The 22,023-nt window shown below is 48.6% G+C and overlaps 1 protein-coding gene across 1 annotated transcript; it reads left to right on the top strand.

Annotated features, from left to right (window-relative positions):
* Nucleotides 1–6,005: 6,005 nt before the first annotated feature.
* FABP3 (fatty acid binding protein 3) lies at nt 6,006–22,004 on the top strand. The gene is made up of 4 exons (XM_053267280.1): nt 6,006–6,213; nt 12,936–13,108; nt 20,755–20,856; nt 21,732–22,004. The coding sequence occupies exons 1-4, from the start codon at nt 6,141–6,143 to the stop codon at nt 21,783–21,785; spliced, it is 402 nt and encodes a 133-aa protein (XP_053123255.1). The 5' UTR covers nt 6,006–6,140; the 3' UTR covers nt 21,786–22,004.
* Nucleotides 22,005–22,023: the final 19 nt, after the last annotated feature.

The following is a 22,023-nucleotide window of genomic DNA, read 5'->3' as shown; positions in this document are numbered from 1 at the left end:
TGGAATGGATCCAGAACATTTGCATCATGCAGCAACGTCTGGATCAGCTTAGCCACTACACACTCAATAAGCGTGCCTAAGAACGGGACATGAAAAACGGGAAAATAATTCCTCAGTGTCAAAGGCAGGTTTTTAAAGCAGTGAACTAAACATGGCTTCTTGTTTTGAGACTGCCGTATTACACATTCATTCCCAGCAGAGACACAATTCACGGTTTCTCTGATCAATGCAAATAACTTTCTCCAGTTCCCATTGATTCTCCAGAATGGGCAAGGACTGAATGCTCCAGCCCCTTTTCAATATCCTCAGACAACCACTGCTGAAATTGACCTCAGCAGCTGCAACGAACAGCTGCTATGGGCACTTCACATCCAGGCAGGGCACTGCTTCACCAACAGCATCCAGGATGGAGCAGATTTTATCTGTTTAAATGCCTAGCAACCATGTCACGGTGCACTACAAAGTCATTCATTCTATCCAGCAGGCTAAGGTTGTCATTATCTCTTCTAAACTCAAAACAGGGAGGAGAGCTGGTCTCGTGGTAGCGAGCATGAATTGCTCCCTTTGCTGTGTTGGGAGTTGTAATTTTTTTATCCCCCAGGAAATTAGCAGAGCACTAAAGAAGCTACCCACTCCAGTTACAGAGTAGTTTGCAGAGTTTAGTTGTTGCAGCTACTTAAAGAAGACACATGGAGGTTCTTGTAGAATAAAATACTATGTAGATTTATTGGTGAAGTACACTTTGGATAGGAAAGACCTAACCCTAATCTATAGAACTACATAATGAATAGGCAGGGAGAAAGAGAGAGATGTTTCCATCTGCTCTCTAAGAGGGAAGGAAGAGATTCTGACTCAGCACAGGAAATACCTGTAGAGTCATATTAGGGGTCATAGAGTACATAGGAACATAGGAGGCTGCCATATACTCAGCCTTGGAGAAGCCGCTGCCACTCTGTAAAGACAATACTGAACTAGATAGACCAATGGTCTGACTCAGTATATGGCAGCTTCCTATGTTCCTATGTCCATCTAGCTCAGTGTTGACTTCTCAGAGGCAGGAGTTTCTCTCATCCCTATCTTGGAGATGCCAGAGAGGCAACTTGGAACTTCAGACGCTCTTCCCAGAGCAGCATAACAATTTGTTATGGGGAGGCTAACAAATACAGTTAGTTAGTTAGTTAGTTAGTTAGTTAGTTAACCCCCATTAGCCCTCATTCTCTCTGTACTCTTCTGTCTAACCCTGCTAACTGAGCAAAGAGACATCTTTTAAAGTGGTGAACCTCTTATATTTAGCAAGGGGAGGGCAACTGGCCCTATCCAGTCCAAGCACAACATCCCTCCAGTGGCTGTTGCTGATATCTGCCTTATAGGGGACCATTTTATTTATGTATTTTTCTTTGTAAACCACTTTGTGAACTTTGGTTGAAGAGCGGTATATAAATATTCGTCTTCATCGTCTGTTCTAAGTCTCTTCTGATTGGAAAACTCTTAGGGTGCTCCCTTCTCCTTTGTGCTCTCCTTCCTTCTTCCTTCCACCATGAGGGAGCTAGTCCAGGGCAGAGGCTTTCTATCTAAGTTTGTAACTTTTTCGAATAAACCATTACTTACTTTAGCCCAGGGTTTCTTAACTTTGGGCCCCCAGATGTTGTTGGACTACAACTCTCATCATCCTCAGCCACAAAGGCCATGTCTTGGGATGGTGGGAGTTGTAGTCCAACAACATCTGGGGACTCAAGGTTAAGAAACCCTGCTTTAACCTTTAAGCAATTATCTCCAGATAAGGACATAGGGTCTCCCATTCAAATGCAAACCAGGGCAGACCCTGCAAAGCAATGGGGACAATTCATGCTTGCTACCACAAGTTCCAAGCCACCTAATGGCACAGCAGGGAAGTAATTTGCCTAGGGAGCAAGAGGTTGCTGGTTCAAATCCCTGCTGGTATGTTTCCCAGGCTATGGGAAACACCTATATCAGGCAGCAGTGATATAGGAAGATGTTGAAAGGCATCATCTCATACTGTGTGGGAGAAGGCATTGGTAAATAAAGTAAAGCAAAGTGTGCTGTCAAGTCGATTTTGACTCCTGGCATCCACAGAGCCCTGTGGTTTTCTTTTGGTAGAATACAGGAGGGGTTTTCCATTGCCTCCTCCCGTGCAATATGAGATGATGCCTTTCAGCATCTTCCTATATCACTGCTGCCCAATAGAGTACCAGCGGGGATTCGAACCAGCAACCTTCTGCTTGTTAGTCCAGCATTTCCCCACTGCACCATGAATGGTAAACCTCTCCTGTATTCTGCCAAAGACAACCACAGGGCTTTGTGGTCGCCAGGAGTCGACACCGTCGCAACGGCTCAACTTTACTTTACCATAAGTTCAGCTCTCAAAAAACTGTTACCTAGGCTCATAGGAAGCTGCTTTCTACTGAGTCAGACCATTGATCCATCCAGCTCAGGATTGTCGGCCCAGACTAGCAGCAGCGTTTCCAAGATGACAGGCAGCAATATCTCCCCGCCCCGACTTGGAGATGCCAGAGAGGGAACTTGGAACGTTCTGCATACAAGCATGTGGATGCTTTCCCCAAAGCGGCTCCAATCCCCTCAGGGGAATCTCCGACAGTGCTCACACATGTCGTCTCCCATTCAAATGCAAACCAGGACAAAACTGCACAGGCGGCATTCCACAGCGTGTGACCTTGGTCCTGCTGCACACGACTCCGGTTTCATGACCGAAGCCCACGCCAAGCTCTGTAGCTGTCCCAAGCCCAGCCAGAGAAGCCCTGAGTCAGGGGAATTGGTCCCAAGCGGAAAGGAATGGAGCCATTTCCGGTGCCAAGCAAGCCTGTGAGGATGGAGTCAGTTGGCAAAGGCAGAGGTTGTCTGGCTCTCTCTCCATCTACTCGTGGCCAGGAGCCAGCAGTGGAAACAGCAGCTCCCAGAAGGCTGGGTGGGTCAGCAGCAGCACAGAGTGACCTTGCTGGGGAGGGAACGTGCCCTTACAAACAGTCTGCAGTGGGAACTAGCTGGATCAACAGCCCAGCTTTGTGAGGGTTCTGTCAACTGAGGTGAGATATTCTTCAGCACAGGACAGCTGGAGGTACCCAGTTAGTAGCCCAGTCAGTCCACAGGGCTAGGTGATGACATACTAGGAACACAGGCAGCTGCCATATACTGAGTCAGACCATTGGTCCATCTAGCTCAGTATTATCCACACAGACTGGCAGTGGATTCTCCACGGTTGCAGGCAGGCGGGAGTCTTTCCTGGCATTACCTGGCGATGTTGCCAGGGATTTAACCTGGGACCTTCTGCATGCAAGAAGATGTAAGAAGAGCCAGCGTGGTGTAGTGGTTAGAGTGCTGGACTAGGACCAGGGGCAACTGAGTTCATATCCCCATTCAGCTATGATACTGGCTGGGTGACTCTGGGCCAGTCACTTCTCTCTCAGCCTAACCTACTTCACAGGGTTGTTGTGAGAAGAAACTTAAGTATGTAGTACACTGCTCTGGGCTCCTTGGAGGAAGAGCGGGATATAAAAAACTATTTTTTAAAAATTGCTCTACCACTGAGCTACAGCCCCATTCCCAAAGGAATCTGTCTTCTGCTGAGTCAGACCATTGTATTTTGTTAGCTACAGATATTACCCTGCAAATTCAGGAAAGCACGCTGAACTTAGGAACATAGGAAGCTGCCATATACCGAGTCAGACCCTTGGTCCATCTAGCTCATAGGAAACATAGGAAGCTGCCATATACTGAGTCAGACCCTTGGTCCATCTAGCTCAGTATTGTCTTTCACAGACAGGCAGCGGCTTCTCCAAGGTTGCAGGCAGGAATCTCCCTCAGCCCTATCTTGGAGATGCTGCCAGGGAGGGAACTGGGAACCTTCTGCGCTTCCCAGAGCGGCTCCATCCCTTGAGGGGAATATATCTTACAGTGCTCACACATCAAGTCTCCCATTCATATGTGACCAGGGGACAAGTCATGCTTGCTACCACAAGACCAGCTCTCTCTTCCACTGTTGTTCTGTTGCAAAAGTTACTTTGTTTTCAGTGTCACTTCTTTGGGTTGATTTGTATACAAGTATCTGTTAGCATTTGTTTTTGTTTATAGTTTTCCTTCTGGTCAGATATCAAAATAAAGCTTCCTTCCTTCATTCAAAGCCCTTTCCAGCACTCTCCCTACCAAGCTCTTCAGGGGGCGGGGCTTTGGTTTCCTCTTAAAGGGCCCGCCCAGCATAGACTAAAACACAGGATGGTGTGAAAGACAGGATGGTTGGGTCGGAAATGGCTCACACAATCAAGGTTTTTTGCCACAGTGGTAGCCCCTGTTTGGAAAACTGTGACCATTTCCATTCTGGGCTGGCAGCTTCAGCTAGAGCTGCCAGCATCCTACTGCCTGAATAAGGGACATGAGGCAGGGCATACGCGGGTGGGAGTAATTGGGTTGGAAGCCTGAGTGCTGAATGTGTTTTTATCACTTTCAGCTTAGGAACATAGGAAGCTGCCATATACTGAGTCAGACCATAGGTCCATCGAGCTCAGTATTGTCTACCCAGGGCAGCAGCTTCTCCAAGGTTGCAGGCAGGAGTCTCTCTCAGCCCTATCTTGGAGATGCTGCCAGGGAGGGAACTTGGAACCTAGATGCTCTTCCCAGAGTGACTGCATCCCCTGAGGGGAATATCTTACTGTGCTCACACCTGTAGTCTCCCATTCATATGCAACCAGGGTGGACCCTGCTTAGCAAAGAGGACAAGTCATGCTTCCTACCACAAGACTTAAACTACGGTGTAAGTTACAACTCAGATGGCTTCTCCTCTGCTTATTGATATAACCATGGTTAGCCAAACTGGGTGTGATGCCATTTTGTTTCCTAGAAAAGCCTTGTTAGCCTGTAAAAACAGGTTTCACATACAAGCTCACACGTAGTCTCCCATTCAAATGCAAACCAGGGCAGACCCTGCTTAGCAAAGGGGACAAGTCATGCTTGCTACCAGGAGACTTAAACTACGGTGTAAGTTACAACTCAGATTGCTTCTCCTCTGCTTATTGATATAACCATGGTTAGGCTTTTAATTAGATACTGTAATGTTTTAATCTCCTTATTTGTAGTTTTTATTGTTTTGTTGTAAACCGCCCAGAGACTTGCATTTTGGACAGTGTGTGTGTGTGTGTGTGTGTGTGTGTGTGTGTGTGTGTGTGTGTGAAATAAATAAAATAGCCAAACTGGGTGATATCATTTTATTTTCTAGAAAGAGGAGCCTTGTTGTTGTTATTATTATTATTATTATTAATTTGATTTCTATACTGCCCTTCCAAAAACGGCTCAGGGCAGTTTACACAGAGAAATAACAAACAAATAAGCTGGATCCCTGTCCCCAAAGGGCTCACAATCTAAAAAGATGACAGACACCAGCAACAGTCAATGGAGGGATGCTGTGCTGGGGGTGGATAGGGCCATTTACTCTCCCCCTGCTAAATAAAGAGAATCACCACGGTAAAAGGTGCCTCTTTGCCTAGTTAGCAGGGGTTGTTAGCCAGTAAAACAGGTTTCACAGACAAGCACCTGCGTGGTGTTCATGATTCTGATACCTGAAGAATGCTAACTTCGCCCAGTACTGATGCCTGTCGTTAATGCTAATGTTAAGGCTAATGTTCTTGTTAATGTCTCCAGTATGGGACCGTTGGAGTCTGCAGCCCACCACCCGAACCACAGAGGAGCAGGCAGGGAGAAGGGAAAGGAGTTGGGCCTCATTAATTACTTCCTCATCAGTGGACAGAACTGCTTTGATCTGAGTCATCGGTTGCTCCTACCCATACGCTGAAAGGAAGGGACACACGGCATCCCTGCAGAGGCAGACCATTTGGGGCTGAAATCTGGGTCGCCGCCCCTGCGAAGACGAGTCTGTCGGTAACCCCACCTGCAGCCTGGCGGCGGCGGCAGCAATGTGACTGGAAGAGACTCATCGCTGGCTCTTTCCACTCATGTGATCGGGCGGGATTGCTATTTAAAGCGGCCGGCCGCGCGTCTGCAAAAGAGCGCTCAGCTTAGCCAGACGGGGAGAGAGAAGCGAGCGCGGTCTGTCTCCCTCCCTCCGTCCTCCTCCTCCTCTCGACGCGGCTGCACGTACATCCCCGGGGCTCGTCATGGCCGAGGCTTTCGTGGGCGTCTGGAACCTGGTGGAGAGCTGCAATTTCGACGATTACATGAAGGCGATCGGTGAGGCGCCGCCGGGGCGAGGCGGGCGGCGCGTCAGATGCCCAAAGCCGGCGGGCAGCGCTTGCGGTTGATTTTGATTTAGATCTCTTTGCATGCCATTGCGCCGCCGGGGCTATTTCATGCCCTGCTGCTGCGGTCGGGCTGAGCAATAAAGGCTGACCTTGCAGCCGGTTGACCTCGCAGCCCAGAAGGGGGTTGCATCCGACCCACCGCCACCATATTTTCCCATTCCCAAGGCGGGCGCAATGTTTTCGGCGCATCGTGGTGGAACAGCTTGCAGGCTTTGGGATGCAGCCGTTGGGAACGCGGAGCCAGGAGTTCCGAGGGCGCCTCTCCTTCCCTCCCGAGTTCCTCCCCGCTCGCCTTTCTCCCTCTGCGGCTTTTTTCTGCCTCCCCGCCAGCCACGTGGGTGCCGTTCAATGCCATCTTGTTATCCTACGGCTCGATCGAGAGCTGGTTCTAGATCAGGGTCTCTTTAGCTCGGGGGTCCCCCCGATATTGTTGGACTACCACTCCCAGCCATGGTCTCTGTGGCTGGGGGATGATGGGAGCTGTAGTCCAACAACAGCGATCTGGGGACGCCCAAGGCTAATAAAAACTGATCTAGGGAAAAGCTGAACTCGGAAAGATTTAAGTCACGGTGGCAGTAGCCACAGGTGAGGTTTGCTGCAGAGGCGGTGAGGGGAGGGCACCGGCATTTAATCTCCCGACACCCCCGCCGCCTAGCTTCCATCGGACCAGTAGCAGCGGGCGGGCGGGGTGTGTGGTGGTCTGATTTTGATCGTGTGAACGCGTGACGCTGCCTCTTTCTACCGAGCCTGTCCAACCATTGGTCGGCCATCTAGCGGAGAACGCGTTGTAGCTCTGTCTGCAAATCACGAGCGTTCTGTTGCAGCAGGGAGCGGTTAGCTCGCGTGGCTTTGCCGGGAGGGGCTGGGGCGTAGTCGCGAGGATGGAGTGGTGGTCCCTGGGGCAAGGCGTGAGGATGGGCCGCTGCAGCTCTCGAGGGCGGGAGGACGAGTGAGGTGTGGCCCAGCCAGCCATGGGGGTGTGGGGGGAGGCAGCTACCAGTTTCCATGGCATTCAGTGGAGCATACTTCTTGCAGGGTGGGGGGGCAGTATTGGATTGCTGGCTTTGCCCCCCCCCCGGGAAAAGTCCTGTGAATGTCCCTGCAGCCAGCAGTGCCCCCCTCCCTCAGGGGTCCTGGAGCAGGACCCTGTGTGGATTTATTGCACATCACCCAGAGAGTATTCCCTGCAGTAGGGGTGAGCAGAAGGCTGATCACATTCGACCGGTAGAGCTCCGGGATCATTAGAAGTTGGTGGTCTGCAGAGGTTTCTGATGTCTAGTCCAATTAACGAAAATGAAAAAGTGCCCCCCCCCCGCCCGCCTTAAACTGAGCTGCTGGGACAAAAGTAACTCGGGGGGCAGGAGACTCGGGAGTGGATCTCTGTGTGTGAACTCGGTTCTGGGGCGGAAGACAGATTCCTGGGTTGTGCATGTGCTCAGATGCGCCCTGGCTGCGCCTGCATCTGGAAGTTCATGCTTCTGAGCCACTAATTTGCACCTGGCTCCGATTGGACTTTGGGGTTCTAGTCAGATTCTCCAAGCTTGTCTACTCTGACCGGCAGCAGCTCTTCAGGATTTCTGATGGGGCTCTTTCTCAGTCCAGTCGAGATGCTGGGGGTTGAACCTGAAAACTTCTGCCTGCAAAGGTTGATTTAATGTGTTAAATGATTTTAATTGTAAACCACCCAGAGACGCAAGGTTTCGGTGGCATAGAAATATTTTAAATAAATAAATTAAATTAAAGCAAGTGCTCTATGGCTTACAGCCCCTAATGGGAGGAGAGCTGGTCTTGTGGGAGCAAGCATGAATTGTTGCCTTTGCTAAGCAGGGTCCACCCTGGTTTGCATTTGGATGGGAGACTGTAAGATATTCCCATTAGGGGATGATGAGGCTGCTGTGGGAAGAATAGCTGCATGCAGAAAGTTCCAAGTTCCCTCCCTGGAAGTATCTCCAAGATAGGGCTGAGAGAGACTCCTGTCTGCAGCCTTGGAGAAGCCGCTGCCAGTCTGGGTTGACAATACTGAGCTAGATGGACCAAGGATCTGACTCAGTATATGGCAGCTGCCTATGTTACGTGTTGATAAATCCTTAGATGTCATTGCTGCTTGGAGCAGGTCTGCAACTCACTTTGGCTTCATTTCGTTTTTGGGCGGGCAGGGGGGGAATGTCTGGAGAGTCCCATCTCCTGTGTAATGTGGTGTCTGGCCAGCAGCTGGCTTGCTGAGCTGCTACTATTAAACATGCTGAAGCGACCAGCCCCCACCAATCCTAAATGTGGCTCCCTGCCTAACTGTCTATTGGGGCTGTGTGAAGCTTTGGCCAAAGTGGAATACTCCACAGTCCCCCTGGCACCATAGAAAATCCCAGGTTCAAGCCCTGGCATCTTCAGGTAGGGATAGACAAGACTAGTGTTCTCTCTCATTTTTAAAAAAATCTGTGTGCCAAATGAGTTTTGTTCTGGGTGGCAGTATCAAGACAATGTGTATGCACATGCATTCAGAAGGGGGCCTTCCTGAGTCAGTCTGTGTGGGATCTTAAATGAACTGAGTGGACATCAAAATACTTGTGAGGGTGCTCATACCTTGGAGGGAACACTGGGCCAGATCCACAACAACAGATATTTATATACTGCTTTTCAACCCAAGTTTCCAAAGTGGTTTACATAGAGAAATAATAAATAAGATGGCTCCCTGTCCCCAAAAGGCTCACAATCTAAAAAGAAACATAAGACAGACACCAGCAACAGTCATGAGAAGGGTGCTGTGCTGAGGGTGGAGAGGGCCAGTTTTGGACAGGGATCCCTGGAAAACATCTCCTGGTCATTTTCAGATATTGTACAGCATAGGTTTGTGTGTACAGGTGTTTATTCACATCTGTAAGTTTTTGTATGAATGACTGTGTTTAAAAGTGAACCTGGACATAGTGTGCCGTCAAGTCGGTATTGACTCCTGGCGCCCACAGAGCCCTGTGGTTGTCTTTGGTAGAACACAGGAGGGGTTGACCATTGCCTCCTCCCGCACAGTCTGAGATGATGCCTTTCAGCATCTTCCTATATCGCTGCTGCCCGATAATCAGTGTTTCCCACATTCTGGGAAACACACCAGCGGGGATTTGAACTGGCAACCTCATGCTTGCTAGGCATTTCCTGCTGTGCCATTAGGTGGCTGAAGCTGGACATAGATCCCCTCAAATTCAGGGTATCGAGGAGTACACTACTGTACATATACTGAACAGAATGGGTGAAGGGGGACACCCCTCTCAGCAAACTAATTTGCACTTGTCAGACTAATGGCTCAACTACAGAAGGCAGTTTCGCATGTTGTTTGGAGTGTGACCTTCAGGCTTGATAGCCAGTGCTTCTGTCGGGGGCCCAGTTGTTCTCATCTGCAATCGTTCCAAGCAATTGAGTGGAAATGCCAACCAGATTAGCAGGGAGTGAAAGAAACAGAGGCAAGAACCTCTCCCCGCTCCATTCACTGGCGTGCATTTGGGGCTCTCCCAGATCCTGCTTTGGAGAGCTCTTATCTGCTGCCTCCACTAGGCAAACACCCTGGCCTCTGAACAGCCCTTTCCAGAGAGTGCCTGCAGCCAGAAAAAGCCACACCTGACTCACTTCTATGACTTAGTGAGCAGGTCTTGTTTCCCCACCATAGAACTTCTATGCTGAAGTTCACATAGAATTTGAGGAAGAAAGGAGGGTATTCCCAACTCCTTATAAAATAAATAATAAAATTATATATATACATACCCTGCCCCCAAGGAACACTATTGTTCGAGGTGGCTCACATCATCATCATCATCATCATTATTATTATTACAAGTGTTTTCAAGCCCGTTTAAATAACGGGCGCTAGTAGGGGAGAGTTCCGCTGCTCGCCTTCCTTTCCCGGCCACCCGGCGGGCTCCCTCCTCCATTTTTCCCTCCCTCCCTGCCCTTTCTCCAGAGACCCAGTCACTGGCCGGGCGGTCTCCGGACGGGCCGCTGCCGGCCTCCGTGGCCGGGCCCTTCGCGATCGCCTCCGTGCCGGCCTCCGCTCCGTCCCCGCTCTCCATCTCCCCGGGCCAGTCTCAGTCTCTCCGTTCTGGCCTCTCTCCTCTGGCCGAGGCGGCGGCTCTGCCGCCGCCTGGGTCAATTTCCCCCGCTGCCTCTTCCCCAGCTTCGCAGCGGCAGCTTCTGGCCTTTCTGCGGCCGGGCGAAGCAACCAAGATGGCTGCCTGGTCCCTGTGTCTGTTTCTGCCTCGGCCTGTTCTGGGCATGCGCTCCGCGCATGCCCAGAATAGCCGAGGGAGGCACAGACAGACGATTGGTTGTCCACGGACGGACACCAAGCCTTTTATTAGAGAGGATTATTACATCCCACCTTTTAACATGGTGATTCTCTTTATTTAGCAGGGGGAGAGTAACTGGCCCTATCCACCCCCAGCACAGTACCTCCAGTGACTGTTGCTGGTGTCTGTCTTATATTTCATTTTAGAATATGAGCCCTTTGGGGACAGGGAGCCATCTTATCTTATTTATTTATTATTTCTCTGTGTAAACTGCCCTGAGCCATTTTTGGAAGGGTGGTATAGAAATCAAAATACTCATCATCATCATCTCACTCAGTCACCCGGCTCAGTGTGGGCCAGTGGCGACCACACCACCCAAGACAGACCAAAGAAGATTTAGAGGCCTCTGGGGGTAAGAGCACCACTGCCTACAACTTCCATAATCCCCGACTATTGGCCACTGTGGTTGGGGATTATGGGAGTTGTAGTCCAAGAACAGTTGGAGGGCCAAAAGTGGGCAGCCCTGGGTTAGGGTCAGGGTAACAATGAACAAGTGGTTGTACTCTGTGTAGTCATCTCTAGGGGATGTTCCTGCCAATCTTCATTTCCATTCTTTGACAAAATTGATAAAATGACATTGTAGTATGTGTATCTTTAAAACTTTTTTTAAGCACCATTGCAGATTTGGCCAGTACAGACTCGGTGGTCAGGACAATAAAAGCATGATAAGTTGGAAGTCTTTGTCCTTTCAGGGGTATAGACTTTGTCAGCAATCACAGTGAGCACCACCACCCCACTCCACTCTGTTTCCTCATGGACTATTCTCCCAAAATTTGAATTTTAGACTTTGAATTAAACGTTGTCTTGGTCTAAAAACTTACTTACGCTTCTGTCATTAGGCTATTCCTTCCTTCCTTGGCTTTTCAGGGCAATCCAAAATCTGTCTTTGGTAGCTTTTTTGTATCCCACCAGGATTACCACGTTGCAGATTATTTGTGTAGAGATGGCAAAACCAGAAAGGGTAGCAGCGTGGAAGAAGCTACTTGTACTATGCAGCCAAGAATTTTTTCCTAAAAGAACAGTAAGGCAACATGGGAGAAATTTGAAAGAGCAGTGCTACTTTGCTGGACTAGGGCTGGGGAGACCCGAGTTCAAATCCCCATTCAGCCATGATACTAGCTGGGTGACTCTGGGCCAGTCACTTCTCTCTCAGCCTAGCCTACTTCACAGGGTTGTTGTGAGGAGAAACTTAAGTATGTAGTACACCGCTCTGAGCTCCTTGGAGGAAGAGCAGGATAGAAAGTGTAAATAATAATAATTATTATTATAATTAAAAAATGGCTCCCTATCACCAAAGGGCTTCCCATAAGAAATAGACATAAGATAGACACCAGCATCAGCTACTGGAGGGATACTGTGCTGGGGCTGGATAGGGTCAGTTGCTCTCCCCCTGCTCAATAAAGAGAATCACCACTTTTAAAAGGTGCCTCTTTGCTCAGTTAGCAGGGATACTGCACTGGCATAACTAGTTGAAAGAGGCACACTTAAAAGGACTTGAAAGTTATTTTGAACCAGCTCTCCAATCTGATTGCACACATTACAGGGAGCACTGCCGTCATGTGACGTGAATTCCTGGGAGTTGACTACAACTCCCAGAAGCCCCTGTAGCCAGGTACGATGGGATATGTAGTCAACAGCATCTGGGGTTCCCTGTTACAAGGAACACTGCATGACGGTCCCTATAAATCACAGTGATCCCTCTGCATTGAATGGAAAAATCTTGCTCATGCAAATCTGCTTGGGAGTTGGGTGCCATCCAGCAATACTGCTGGGTGGGGTCCAACGACAGAGGAGAGCTTCAGTATTTTACTTTTCAAATAATACTGATCTTTATTCCAGCACTAGTGTTATTACGATCAAAGATCCCTATCCGGAGGAGTTTACTGTTTACATTTTGACCTTGGGGAGACAATGGAGGAGGGCAGGAGATGAAGGCAGGGTAAACAACATAAACCTCTTTCAATTGCACGTATTTAAACTTGATTATTGTAGGAAATGAAGGCCGAGGGGCTTGTTTGCTATCCCTACCCACCTCTGCCAGCATCTGGGGTAGAGCGGAAAGAGAAGGGAAGTGGGTGAGCAGCGTCCATAATTGCTTCACAATTGTGTCTTGCTTCAGCGGAGGCAGGATTAGTGCAGTTTTAATGCTGAAGGTCTCCAGAGAAGGGAGGAAGAGGAACTTGAGCCTAGTTTTCCGCTATTGTAAGCAGATTCTGGTATTCTCCTAAAGTTCCACCGTTGCTGTTTAATGATTTGTCCTTGCTGGATCCAAGTAGCTCTGCTTACGCTGTGGCTTCTGCTCTCCTTGTCTGTCTCCCTGCAGAAGTGGGCTTCGCCACCAGACAGATTGCCAACCTGACCAAGCCCACCACCATCATTGAGGTGGATGGGGACAAGGTCACCATCAAAACCCAGAGCACGTTCAAAAGCACCGTGGTCAGCTTCAAACTGGGAGAAGAATTTGATGAGACGACGGCGGATGACCGGCATGTCAAGGTAGGGCTCTGGTGGATGCAGCTGGGGTGCCTCCCTTGCTGAGATGACGGGGGTCCACGAATGGGTTGGTCATGAGTAGTGGCTGTTGGAGAGGCAGGGCTGCGCCACATTGGCCCTCCTGCTGTTGTCGACTTACAACACTCCTCATTCTTGACGATTGGCCACTGTGACAGGGGATGATGGGAGTTGTAGTCCAAGAGCTGGAGGGCTGCAGATTGAGACCTCTGCAGCACATATCCCATTGGAGATGTACAGGGGGCTTCCATGCAGGCTATAATCTTGATCATGCAGGGTAGATCATGTCAAAGCCTCTATCTACATAAAGATGGCTATGCGGGGAGAGCTGGTCTTGTGGCAGCAAGCATGTATTGTCCCCTCTGCTAAGCAGGGTCTGCCCTGGTTCACATTTGAATGGGGGACCACATGTGTGAGCACTGCAATTATTCCCCTTAGGAGGGCAGGCATCCCCAAACTGTGGCCCTCCAGATGTTGCTGAACTACAACTTCCAGCATACCCAGCCACAAAAAATTGTGTCTAGGGATGCTGGGAGTCGTTGTTCAGCAACATCTGGAGGGCCGCAGTTTGGGGATGCCTGCCTTAGGGGATGGGACCACTCTGGGCAGATCACCTGCTTGCTTGCATGCAGAAGGTTCCAAGTTGCCTCCCTGGCATCTCCAGGATAGGGCTGGGAGAAAATCATGCATGGTATCCTGAGGAAGTCGCTGCCAGTCAGTGTAGACCAGGGATTCTCAATGTTGGGTCCCCAGATATTATTGGACTTCGACTCCCATAATCCCCAGCCAAAGACCACTGGGCCTGGGGATTATGGGAGTTGAAGTCCAATAACATCTAGGGACCCAACGTTGAGAGTCCCTGGTGTAGACAATACTGAGCTAGATGGACCAATGGTTTGATTCGATATAAGGCAGATTCCTATGTTTCCTTCCTGCCAGCCAGTACTGCAAATCTGAGTGGCTGGTTGAGGGAGTGGCATGGCCCTGCCATTTTTAATCTCTCTCCCACTGAGTGATCAGGAGTGGCTTTACTTTCTCTACCATTATTTCTCTCCAGTCCCTCCTTCCACAAAACATCTTCTCTTACTCTCCACACCCACCATGACAACACTTTCTGAGAAATCAGGGGGTTTGAAGCTAAAATCCGACTTTTTGTCCTCCTCAACGTTGATGCAAGCTGCCATTCTGTCTTCGTTCCTCCAGCCCAAGCTGCCATTTTGTAACACCCTGCCTCCCCAAGCCAGAATTTCATGTGGGCTTTGGCAAAAAGTGTTCCTGGAAAGCCTTGCATTTGCCTGCTGCTGTGGTAGATGCAACAGAAGCCTCATTAAGACATTATACTGTGTGAGTGTACTGTTGTCTGTACACTTGTACATGTGTTTGTGTGAATGATTGTACCTGTGTCCATTTTAAAAGCTAACCTGGATACAGGGTTCTTTAGGGGCTGGTACAGATAAGAAGTGTACTTCTGAACCTGCTTTTAACGTAAGTGTCTAACTGCACCTGTGTACACTCATATGAGTCAACATAACATGTGAATGGGCCAACACCAGGCCTGCTCAGCTTCAGCCCTCCTGCAGATGTTGGCCTACCATAATCCTTGGCTATTGGCCACTGTGTCTGGGGATTATGGGAGTTGTAGTCCAGAAACAGCTGGGGTAGGGGCAAAGTTGAGCGGGCCTGGCCCACACAGAGCTTCTTTCTGCAGTTTGAGGCCAGAAAGGAAAGGGACCTTCAGCTTGTTGAATCCAGGCCTTGTTGAATCCAGATCCTGTGAACGGGTTCGGCTTCCCAACCTGCTCCACTTCAGCCTTGAAACTAAGCACAATGCTAAAAGTGGTTGCCTGTCTGGCATCGGGGAACATCAAGGAAAGATGGCTGTATTGGGGAAATCCTGGGCAAAGGAGCAGGGAGTAGGCAACCACTTGCTGAACTCTTTATTTATACAAAGCTGGGTAACTTTAATTGCTTCCTTGATGGCTTGTAAAAGGTGGCGTCCTTTATGGCTCCGCTTGAAAAGCCTTTTCTTCTGAACAAATAAGCCCTTATCTGTAACATCTCTATGGACAGGATGTGCCTAAAGCCGTGCTTGCTCTTGCAGTAGGGATGAAATGGCCGATATCTCCCGATTTGATCTGGAATGTGTTTATCAGCCTGGAATATATAGCTAAATGGGTGAAGCTTCTTGGCTGGTGCGTAGCTGTGATGTTTCTCTTCTGGATAGACCAGATCTCTAAGTGGTGGTCCCCATAACATTTCAACGGCCTTGAAATGGGCTATGCATTCTGAGCAGGGATCAACGAATTTAGGACAGCCATTATCTGTGATTGCCTCCAATCCACTCCCTTCCCTCCAATCTTTCTGGCACACAGAAAGAAGACGTAGGGAAGCGGATCTTCTGGCACTGGGAGATCTCTCCTGCTGCTCAGAAAGGATCCGCGCTGTTTCTTAACTTCTCAAACAGCAGTAGAAATGAAACCTGTGGGGTGGAGGTAGAGGTGTGTGTGTGTGTGTGTGTGTGTGTGTGTGTGTGTGTGTGTGTGTGTGTGTGGTGCTGAGTGTCCTGCTTGGCAGAGGGCTGGAGGCACTTGTTATTAGCAAGCTGGAAAGTGGATGTGTTGGTGTCTTACTCTTGGCATGTCAATACAGCAACAGAAAAACCAAAGCCTGGCCAGCTGTATTCCACTGGCCTGGGGCTGATGAGCAACATGAGGGTCAAGCCAGAAGAGAGATTTATTGCAAACTTAGCATTTGTCAGTCTTGGTCTCTCTTTCTTTCTTTAACCCTACTTTCCTTAAGGAAAGTAAGCTTATGAGATCGTGTGTGTGTCCCTATCAACTTTGCAATGCCTTGACAGATATGAATCAAATTGGGTACAGTTGTAGGGACACCACAACGGTGTTGTTTGTGGTGATGTCGTCCACCCTAATTCAAGATGGCGGATGTATGAACATCTGAGGCTCAAGTGGGCTAGCATGCAAAGTCGCTAACCAATTTGGACTACACTTAGTACAGTTGTAGTACAGTTGTAGTACAGTTGTAGTACAGTTGTAGTACAGTTGTAGTACAGTTGTAGTACAGTTGTAGTACAGTTGCACCCTCAACAGGGTAGTTTGTGATGTCATCCACCGCAGTTCAGGATGACGGATGTGTGAACGTTTGAGGTGGGAGTTGGTAATTATCAATTAAGATTAGAGTGAAAGGGAAGTAGTCAGATTAGTTATCTGAACTTTCTGGTTTTATTTACTCAGTGGTGGTGTAAATAAATGCAGTGGGAGGGTGACCCGGACGGTGTGTGTTGTGACCTTTAGCTGTCCCTGCCACAATCTTGCTCCAGTCCAGGAGCAAGAAATCAGCATGGCTGATTTTTGGAGATCGGGGTGGGGTGGGGGACACACACACTAGTGCTAACTTGCAGTTGGCATCTCCTCTAGTTTGATGCCAGGATAGAGCTCAGAGGGGAATGCAGTGGAACATGCTGACGGTAGGAAGGAGATCACTCCCCACTCCCTCTTTTTAACTGCTCCCCTACATGAAAAGTTGCTTGAGGGAGTGAGCTGAGCTCAAACTTGTCCTAGTCCCCGGATTTGTGTGTGTATGTGTGGTTCTGTTACCTGATCAAAAAAGGTGCATTTCACTTGCAGCAATATAGTCCTTCTGTTGCATGTGTAGAACAGACTTGAAAGCAGAGGCGGGTGCAGTGATGGGTAATATGCCAGGTGGCAATACCTTTGATTGCTCTCTTACAACTAGGACGGTTAGTTATGTACTCTTTTTCAACAAAAGTTCCCAAAGCGGTTTACACCAGTATAAATATATATATAGATAGGGCTGAGAGACTCCTGCCTGCAACCTCGGAGAAGCCGCTGCCAGTCTGTGTAGACTGGCAGCGGCTTCTCCAGTCAACTTTGTAGCTGCTCAGCAATGGCCCTCCAGCTGTTTGGACTACAGTTCCCATAATCCCCCAGCCACAGCAGTCAATAACCAAGGATTGTGGGGATTGTAGGCCCAGGTGCAGAGGCAGCCAAATGGCGGCCTGGGTTCTGCCACCACTGTGGCTCTTCCAGCCCCGCCCCTTGTGTTTGACATATGACGCAGGGTGTTTAGCCACGCCCCCCGTGTCATACGTCAGATGCAGGGGGTGTGGCTTTGCTCCCAAACGGGGCGGCACGGCCCTGTTTGGGAGTGAAGCCACACCTCCTGCATCTGACATCAAACATGGCGGGAATGTCTGGAGCCACAAGGCATGGCCCTGAGTGGCCGCGGCCCGGGTTCTTTGAACCTGTTCTCCCAATAGTGGCTCCGCCCCTGTGTAGGCCAACATCTGCAGAAGGGCCGAAGTTGAGCAGCCCTGGTGTAGACAGTACGGAGCTGGATGATCCTAAACAGATGATCCTTAAATCACATTTGACCCCTCGAAACCTTCATGTGGAGTAGCAGATTCTTGGGCCTGAAACCTGTCTTCAGGTATGCTGTTAATCAGATCTTGGGCAAACCAATTCCACCTCCATGGCTTTAAGTTTATGAGCTGTAAAATGTTGTGTTACTGGTTTTTAAAGTGGTTTTAAATGACAGCCCACAGTATCAAAGCCTTCTGATGACTCTTAAAGCTGGTTAAGGCTGAAGGTAACTCACAGGTGGAATCTCTTGATACTCTGCCTGGCAAGAGTATCTGTCTTGTGACAAGGCCATAAAACACTTACAAACTAGGGGTTGTAACCAAAGCAAGTTGGTTGTGATACAGGCCCATTGAAATTAATGGCTCATGTTAGAAACAGCAGCAGCTGCCTTATGCCATCTAGCTTGGTGTTCTGCCCAGCTGGTCTGGGGAGGACAGCATGAACTGTCCTCTTTGCTAAGCAGCATTCATCTTGGTTTGCATTGGGATGGGTGATGCCATGTAAGCACTTCCAAGATATTTTCCTTGGGAAGAAATATTCAGTGGAAGAGCATTTGCGTGCAGAAGGCCCAGTTTTAAATCCCTCGCAAACACCTTGAATTGATCTGGAAACAAACTGGCAGCCAGTGCAGCCCTTTCAAAATAGGTGTAATATGCTCAGGGTGAGCATATCCAGAGAACCCTGGAAACTGCATTCTGTACCAACTGAAGTTTCTGAATAGTCTTCAAGGGCAGCCCCATGTGAAGCACATTGCAGTAGTTCAGCTGTGACATGACTAAGGCATGCATTACCATGGCCAGATCTGCCTTCTCCAGAAAGGGACACAGCTGGTGCACTAGCCAAAGTGGTGCAAAGGCACCCCTGGCCACTGCCTCCACTTGAGCATCCAAAAGCAGAGTTGGGTCCAGGGTGCACACTTGTTCTTTCAAGGGGAGTACAACACCATCCAGAGCTGGTTGAATCGCCCTACCCCTATTGGAGGAGAACTGGTCTTGTGGTAACAAGCATGACTTGTCCCCTTAGCTAAGCAGGGTCCACCCTGGTTGCATGTGAATGGGAGACTAGAAGTGTGAGCACTGTAAAATATTCCCCTCTGGGGATGGAGCCGCTCTGGGAAGAGCATCTAGTTTCTAAATTACCACCCTGGCTTCTCCAAGATAGGGCTGAGAGAGATTCCTGCCTGCAACCTTGGAGAAGCCACAGCCAGTCTGTGAAGACAATACTGAGCTAGATAGACCAATGGCCTGACTCAGTATATGGCAGCTTCCTCTGTTCCTGTGTGTTCCAATGTGACCAAGAGCACTTCTGTCTTGTCTGGATTTAATCTCAGTTTGCTTTTTACCTGAATCCAATCCCAGGTCCCCCCCCCCCCGCCCAAGTACTTTGAATATATGATGATCTCCCAATTTCTAACAGTCCTATTTATTTGGGGTAAATAGGAGGTTATACAGGGTATAGCCTGTATCTAGCCTCTCTTTTTTTAAGGGGGTCTTCTATTCTATTCAGGTGAATATAGTACGTCTTGCTTTATTCTCCCATAAGTCAATAGACTACAGATCTGGTCACAGGCAAGTGTAAATTCATTTGCAAAGAGCCCAGTGAGTGCTCAACTAAAAATCTTTACTGGAGAGACGGCCCTGTTATTAAAATGTAACAAGGACTAATGGACCTATCTGTCTGGCTCCCCCCTAGGAAGCGACTATGTGTGAACGACTGAGAAGCTATGTACTTGACCTTCAAAGTATAGCCTTTCAGCTGGCTGGCAGCCAGCCAGAGGCGAAATGGCTTGCACTATCTGTATGGCCTACAATGGACACCGTAGAACACAGTCTTTGTGTGAATGATCTTAGTAAATAGTAAAGTGCTTAAGTTTGTGGGTGAACCCTTTAGTGCTTTATAGCAGATCAGGAGAAGCTTTGTGGGGTGGGGTAGAAAGGGGGAAAAGCCACCTCTCTCCCCTACTTCTCTTCCCAACCCCTCTGTAAACCTTAAAACACAATATTCCTTTTCAGATGGCTGAAGCATCCAACAAAAGCAGGGCCTGAGGATACATTGTAATCTGTTGCAGGTCCATCCTCGCCTTGCCCTTTGGGGTTTCAGTTCTGCCAAACACAACCGCTTTTTCTTTGAAAGCCCTCATGAGCAGACACTCCCTTGGCAATCATGAGCAATCACTTCAGATTAGAGGAGGCCGCTGGCCTTCAAGTAGGAGTCGAGCTCCAACTTGTAAATATCTACTTTTCTGGATGCTTGTGGCAAGTACAAATTGCCTCTTAACCACCAGGAAAGCCTTTTGTAAATAGAGTTGGTTCTTTCTCTCTTTTTCTTTCAGGCACTGATGTATCATAGAGTGATCACGCCTCCTCAAATTATGGGTTTCACCCAGATTGCTTAGCCCACCCAGATTTGCCCAGATTTCAGCCTTTTTTTCTCTCCTCTCTTCTCTCTCTTTTCTCTTCTTTCAAAAAGATTTGGAAAGCCAGAATATGGCAACCCTAATCATAAATGACTAGTGTAAATACGAAAGGACAGGCTGAGAGGATATGAGACTAGTGTAAATATGAGAGGATAGTAGTCACTGGAGACCACTGATTTTTTTTTAAATTGCAAAATTGGTCATCCCGTAAAACTGCCAGGAAATTTAAGAGCAGCAAAAAGAAGAACTTTTTCACACTATGGAATTTGATGGCCCCTAGCTTGGGTGGCTTTAAAAGGAGCTTAGATTAATTCATGGACGACAGGTCTATCAGTGGCTACTAGTCTGGTGGCTATAGGCCACCTCCAGCCTCAGAAGCAAGATGCCTCTAAGCAGAAGTGCACCTAGGTAATTTTGGAGCCTGGACCTAAAGGCCTTTGGAGGCCCCCCTCCTGTGCAAATTAAGAAAAATTACACTCCGCTGGGTGACCAAACCACCCAGGATATACTAAAGAGGATTTGGGGGCCCCCTGGGACTGTGGAGGCCCTGGGCGTTGGCCCCAAAGTCCAGGGGCAAGAGCACCTCTGCCTCTTAAGTACCAGTTGCAGGGGAGCAACAGCAGGAGGGGACATACCTTTCCCTCTTGCTTGTGGGCTTCTCAGAGGCAACTGGTGGGTCATTGTGGGAAACAGGATGCTGGGCTAGATCGGCCTTGGGCCAGGTGCAACAGGGTTGTTCTTATGTCTCGTTTTTTGTTATAATCCACGAATCCTGCAGTTATCAACTGGTTTTATTTGTTTATTTATTTCTTCAGTCCCTTGTGACGCTGGATGGAGGGAAGCTTGTTCACGTGCAGAAATGGGATGGCAAAGAAACCTCGCTAGTCCGAGAACTGAAGGATGGGAAACTAATTCTGGTAAGACGGTGAAAGGATGTTTCTGATTACTGAAACCTGAGCAAGCTGAAAGGTCTGGAAAGTCACACTCCCGTGGAAACTATCTGGCCACCCCTGTAGCACCCAATAGAGTCTGACAAATTGATGGGCAACTCTGGTGAAGTGGGAACCCTGAACAGTTACTCTAATCACTCTTGTAGCCACAAGAGGCAGTCAGTTGGTTAAACTGACTTTTTAAAAATGGGCTGACATTAGGCAAATTACTCAAAGTAGCCTCATCGAAAGAAGATAACTTGTACTATTGTCTGGTTATATTGACTTGACCCACATGGAATTATCTATCAAGCCAAGCTGACATTGCCTTTGACTGCTCCTGAAGAAACACTTGTTCTCTTAATTTCAATGGGATGACTTTGAATAATTTTCAGAGTATGTTCTCATGATGATCTGGGCTGGCAGGAACACAAAAACCCTAGATCCAAGCAGTGTGTCTGAGCCCTGAAATGCGGAGCTTGCAATAGCATCCAGCTCACACTGACCCCAGACTGGTGATCTCGGATTTGGTCCAGAGTGGCTGTTCTGGGGTTGATGTGGGCTAGGCACAGCTGCAAGCCGTACTTTTCTGGGTTCTCGCAACACGAAATTGGGAGCACGTCTACTACTTGAATCTAGGGTTTCCACTTTCCCACCAGCCTGGTTCGTGAGGAGGAGCCCTCGGACGCATCCCCCTCTCTATGATGAAATGCCTCTTAGCTGACAGATCATCATCAAAGCATTCTGGTTTTTTCCTTGTATGTAAATATATATAGATCTAACTGACTAAACATCCACATTCTGCTGAACTAAGATGCCTTTTAATGGAACGACAGTCCTACTTGTACTTGTTTCTCTTTCAGACTCTGACGATGGGCAGTGTGGTCTGTACTCGTACCTACCATAAACAAGAATAGAGCCTTCATTTGCTTTCTCCCTTTGGCCATCCAATGCCAAAGTCATTGCCAAATTGCCCATGTGGCTCTTTTTCCAGTGTTTTGTATAGTCATTGAAACTTTGAACCCAACTGGAGCACAACTGCCTGTCACCCTGATCTTTTGAGTTTGGTGTATTGCTTTTTTTAATACTGAAAAAAAAAGTGTGGAACATAATAAACTGAGGCGGTTGTTACATGATGGTGTATGCTTCGACTCT

The sequence above is a fragment of the Hemicordylus capensis genome, chromosome 7 (assembly GCF_027244095.1).
Source record: "Hemicordylus capensis ecotype Gifberg chromosome 7, rHemCap1.1.pri, whole genome shotgun sequence".
Classification (NCBI taxonomy): Eukaryota; Metazoa; Chordata; class Lepidosauria; order Squamata; family Cordylidae; genus Hemicordylus; species Hemicordylus capensis.
This window is presented reverse-complemented; position numbering and strand designations above follow the sequence as displayed.

Excerpts from the sequence above, each read along its gene's own strand:
- FABP3 (XM_053267280.1), top strand. The coding sequence starts at position 6,141 with ATGGCCGAGGCTTTCGTGGGCGTCTGGAACCTGGTGGAGAGCTGCAAT. Across the intron at positions 6,214-12,935 it reads CGATTACATGAAGGCGATCG|AAGTGGGCTTCGCCACCAGA; the intron begins GTGAGGCGCCGC and ends GTCTCCCTGCAG. Across the intron at positions 13,109-20,754 it reads CGGATGACCGGCATGTCAAG|TCCCTTGTGACGCTGGATGG; the intron begins GTAGGGCTCTGG and ends TTATTTCTTCAG.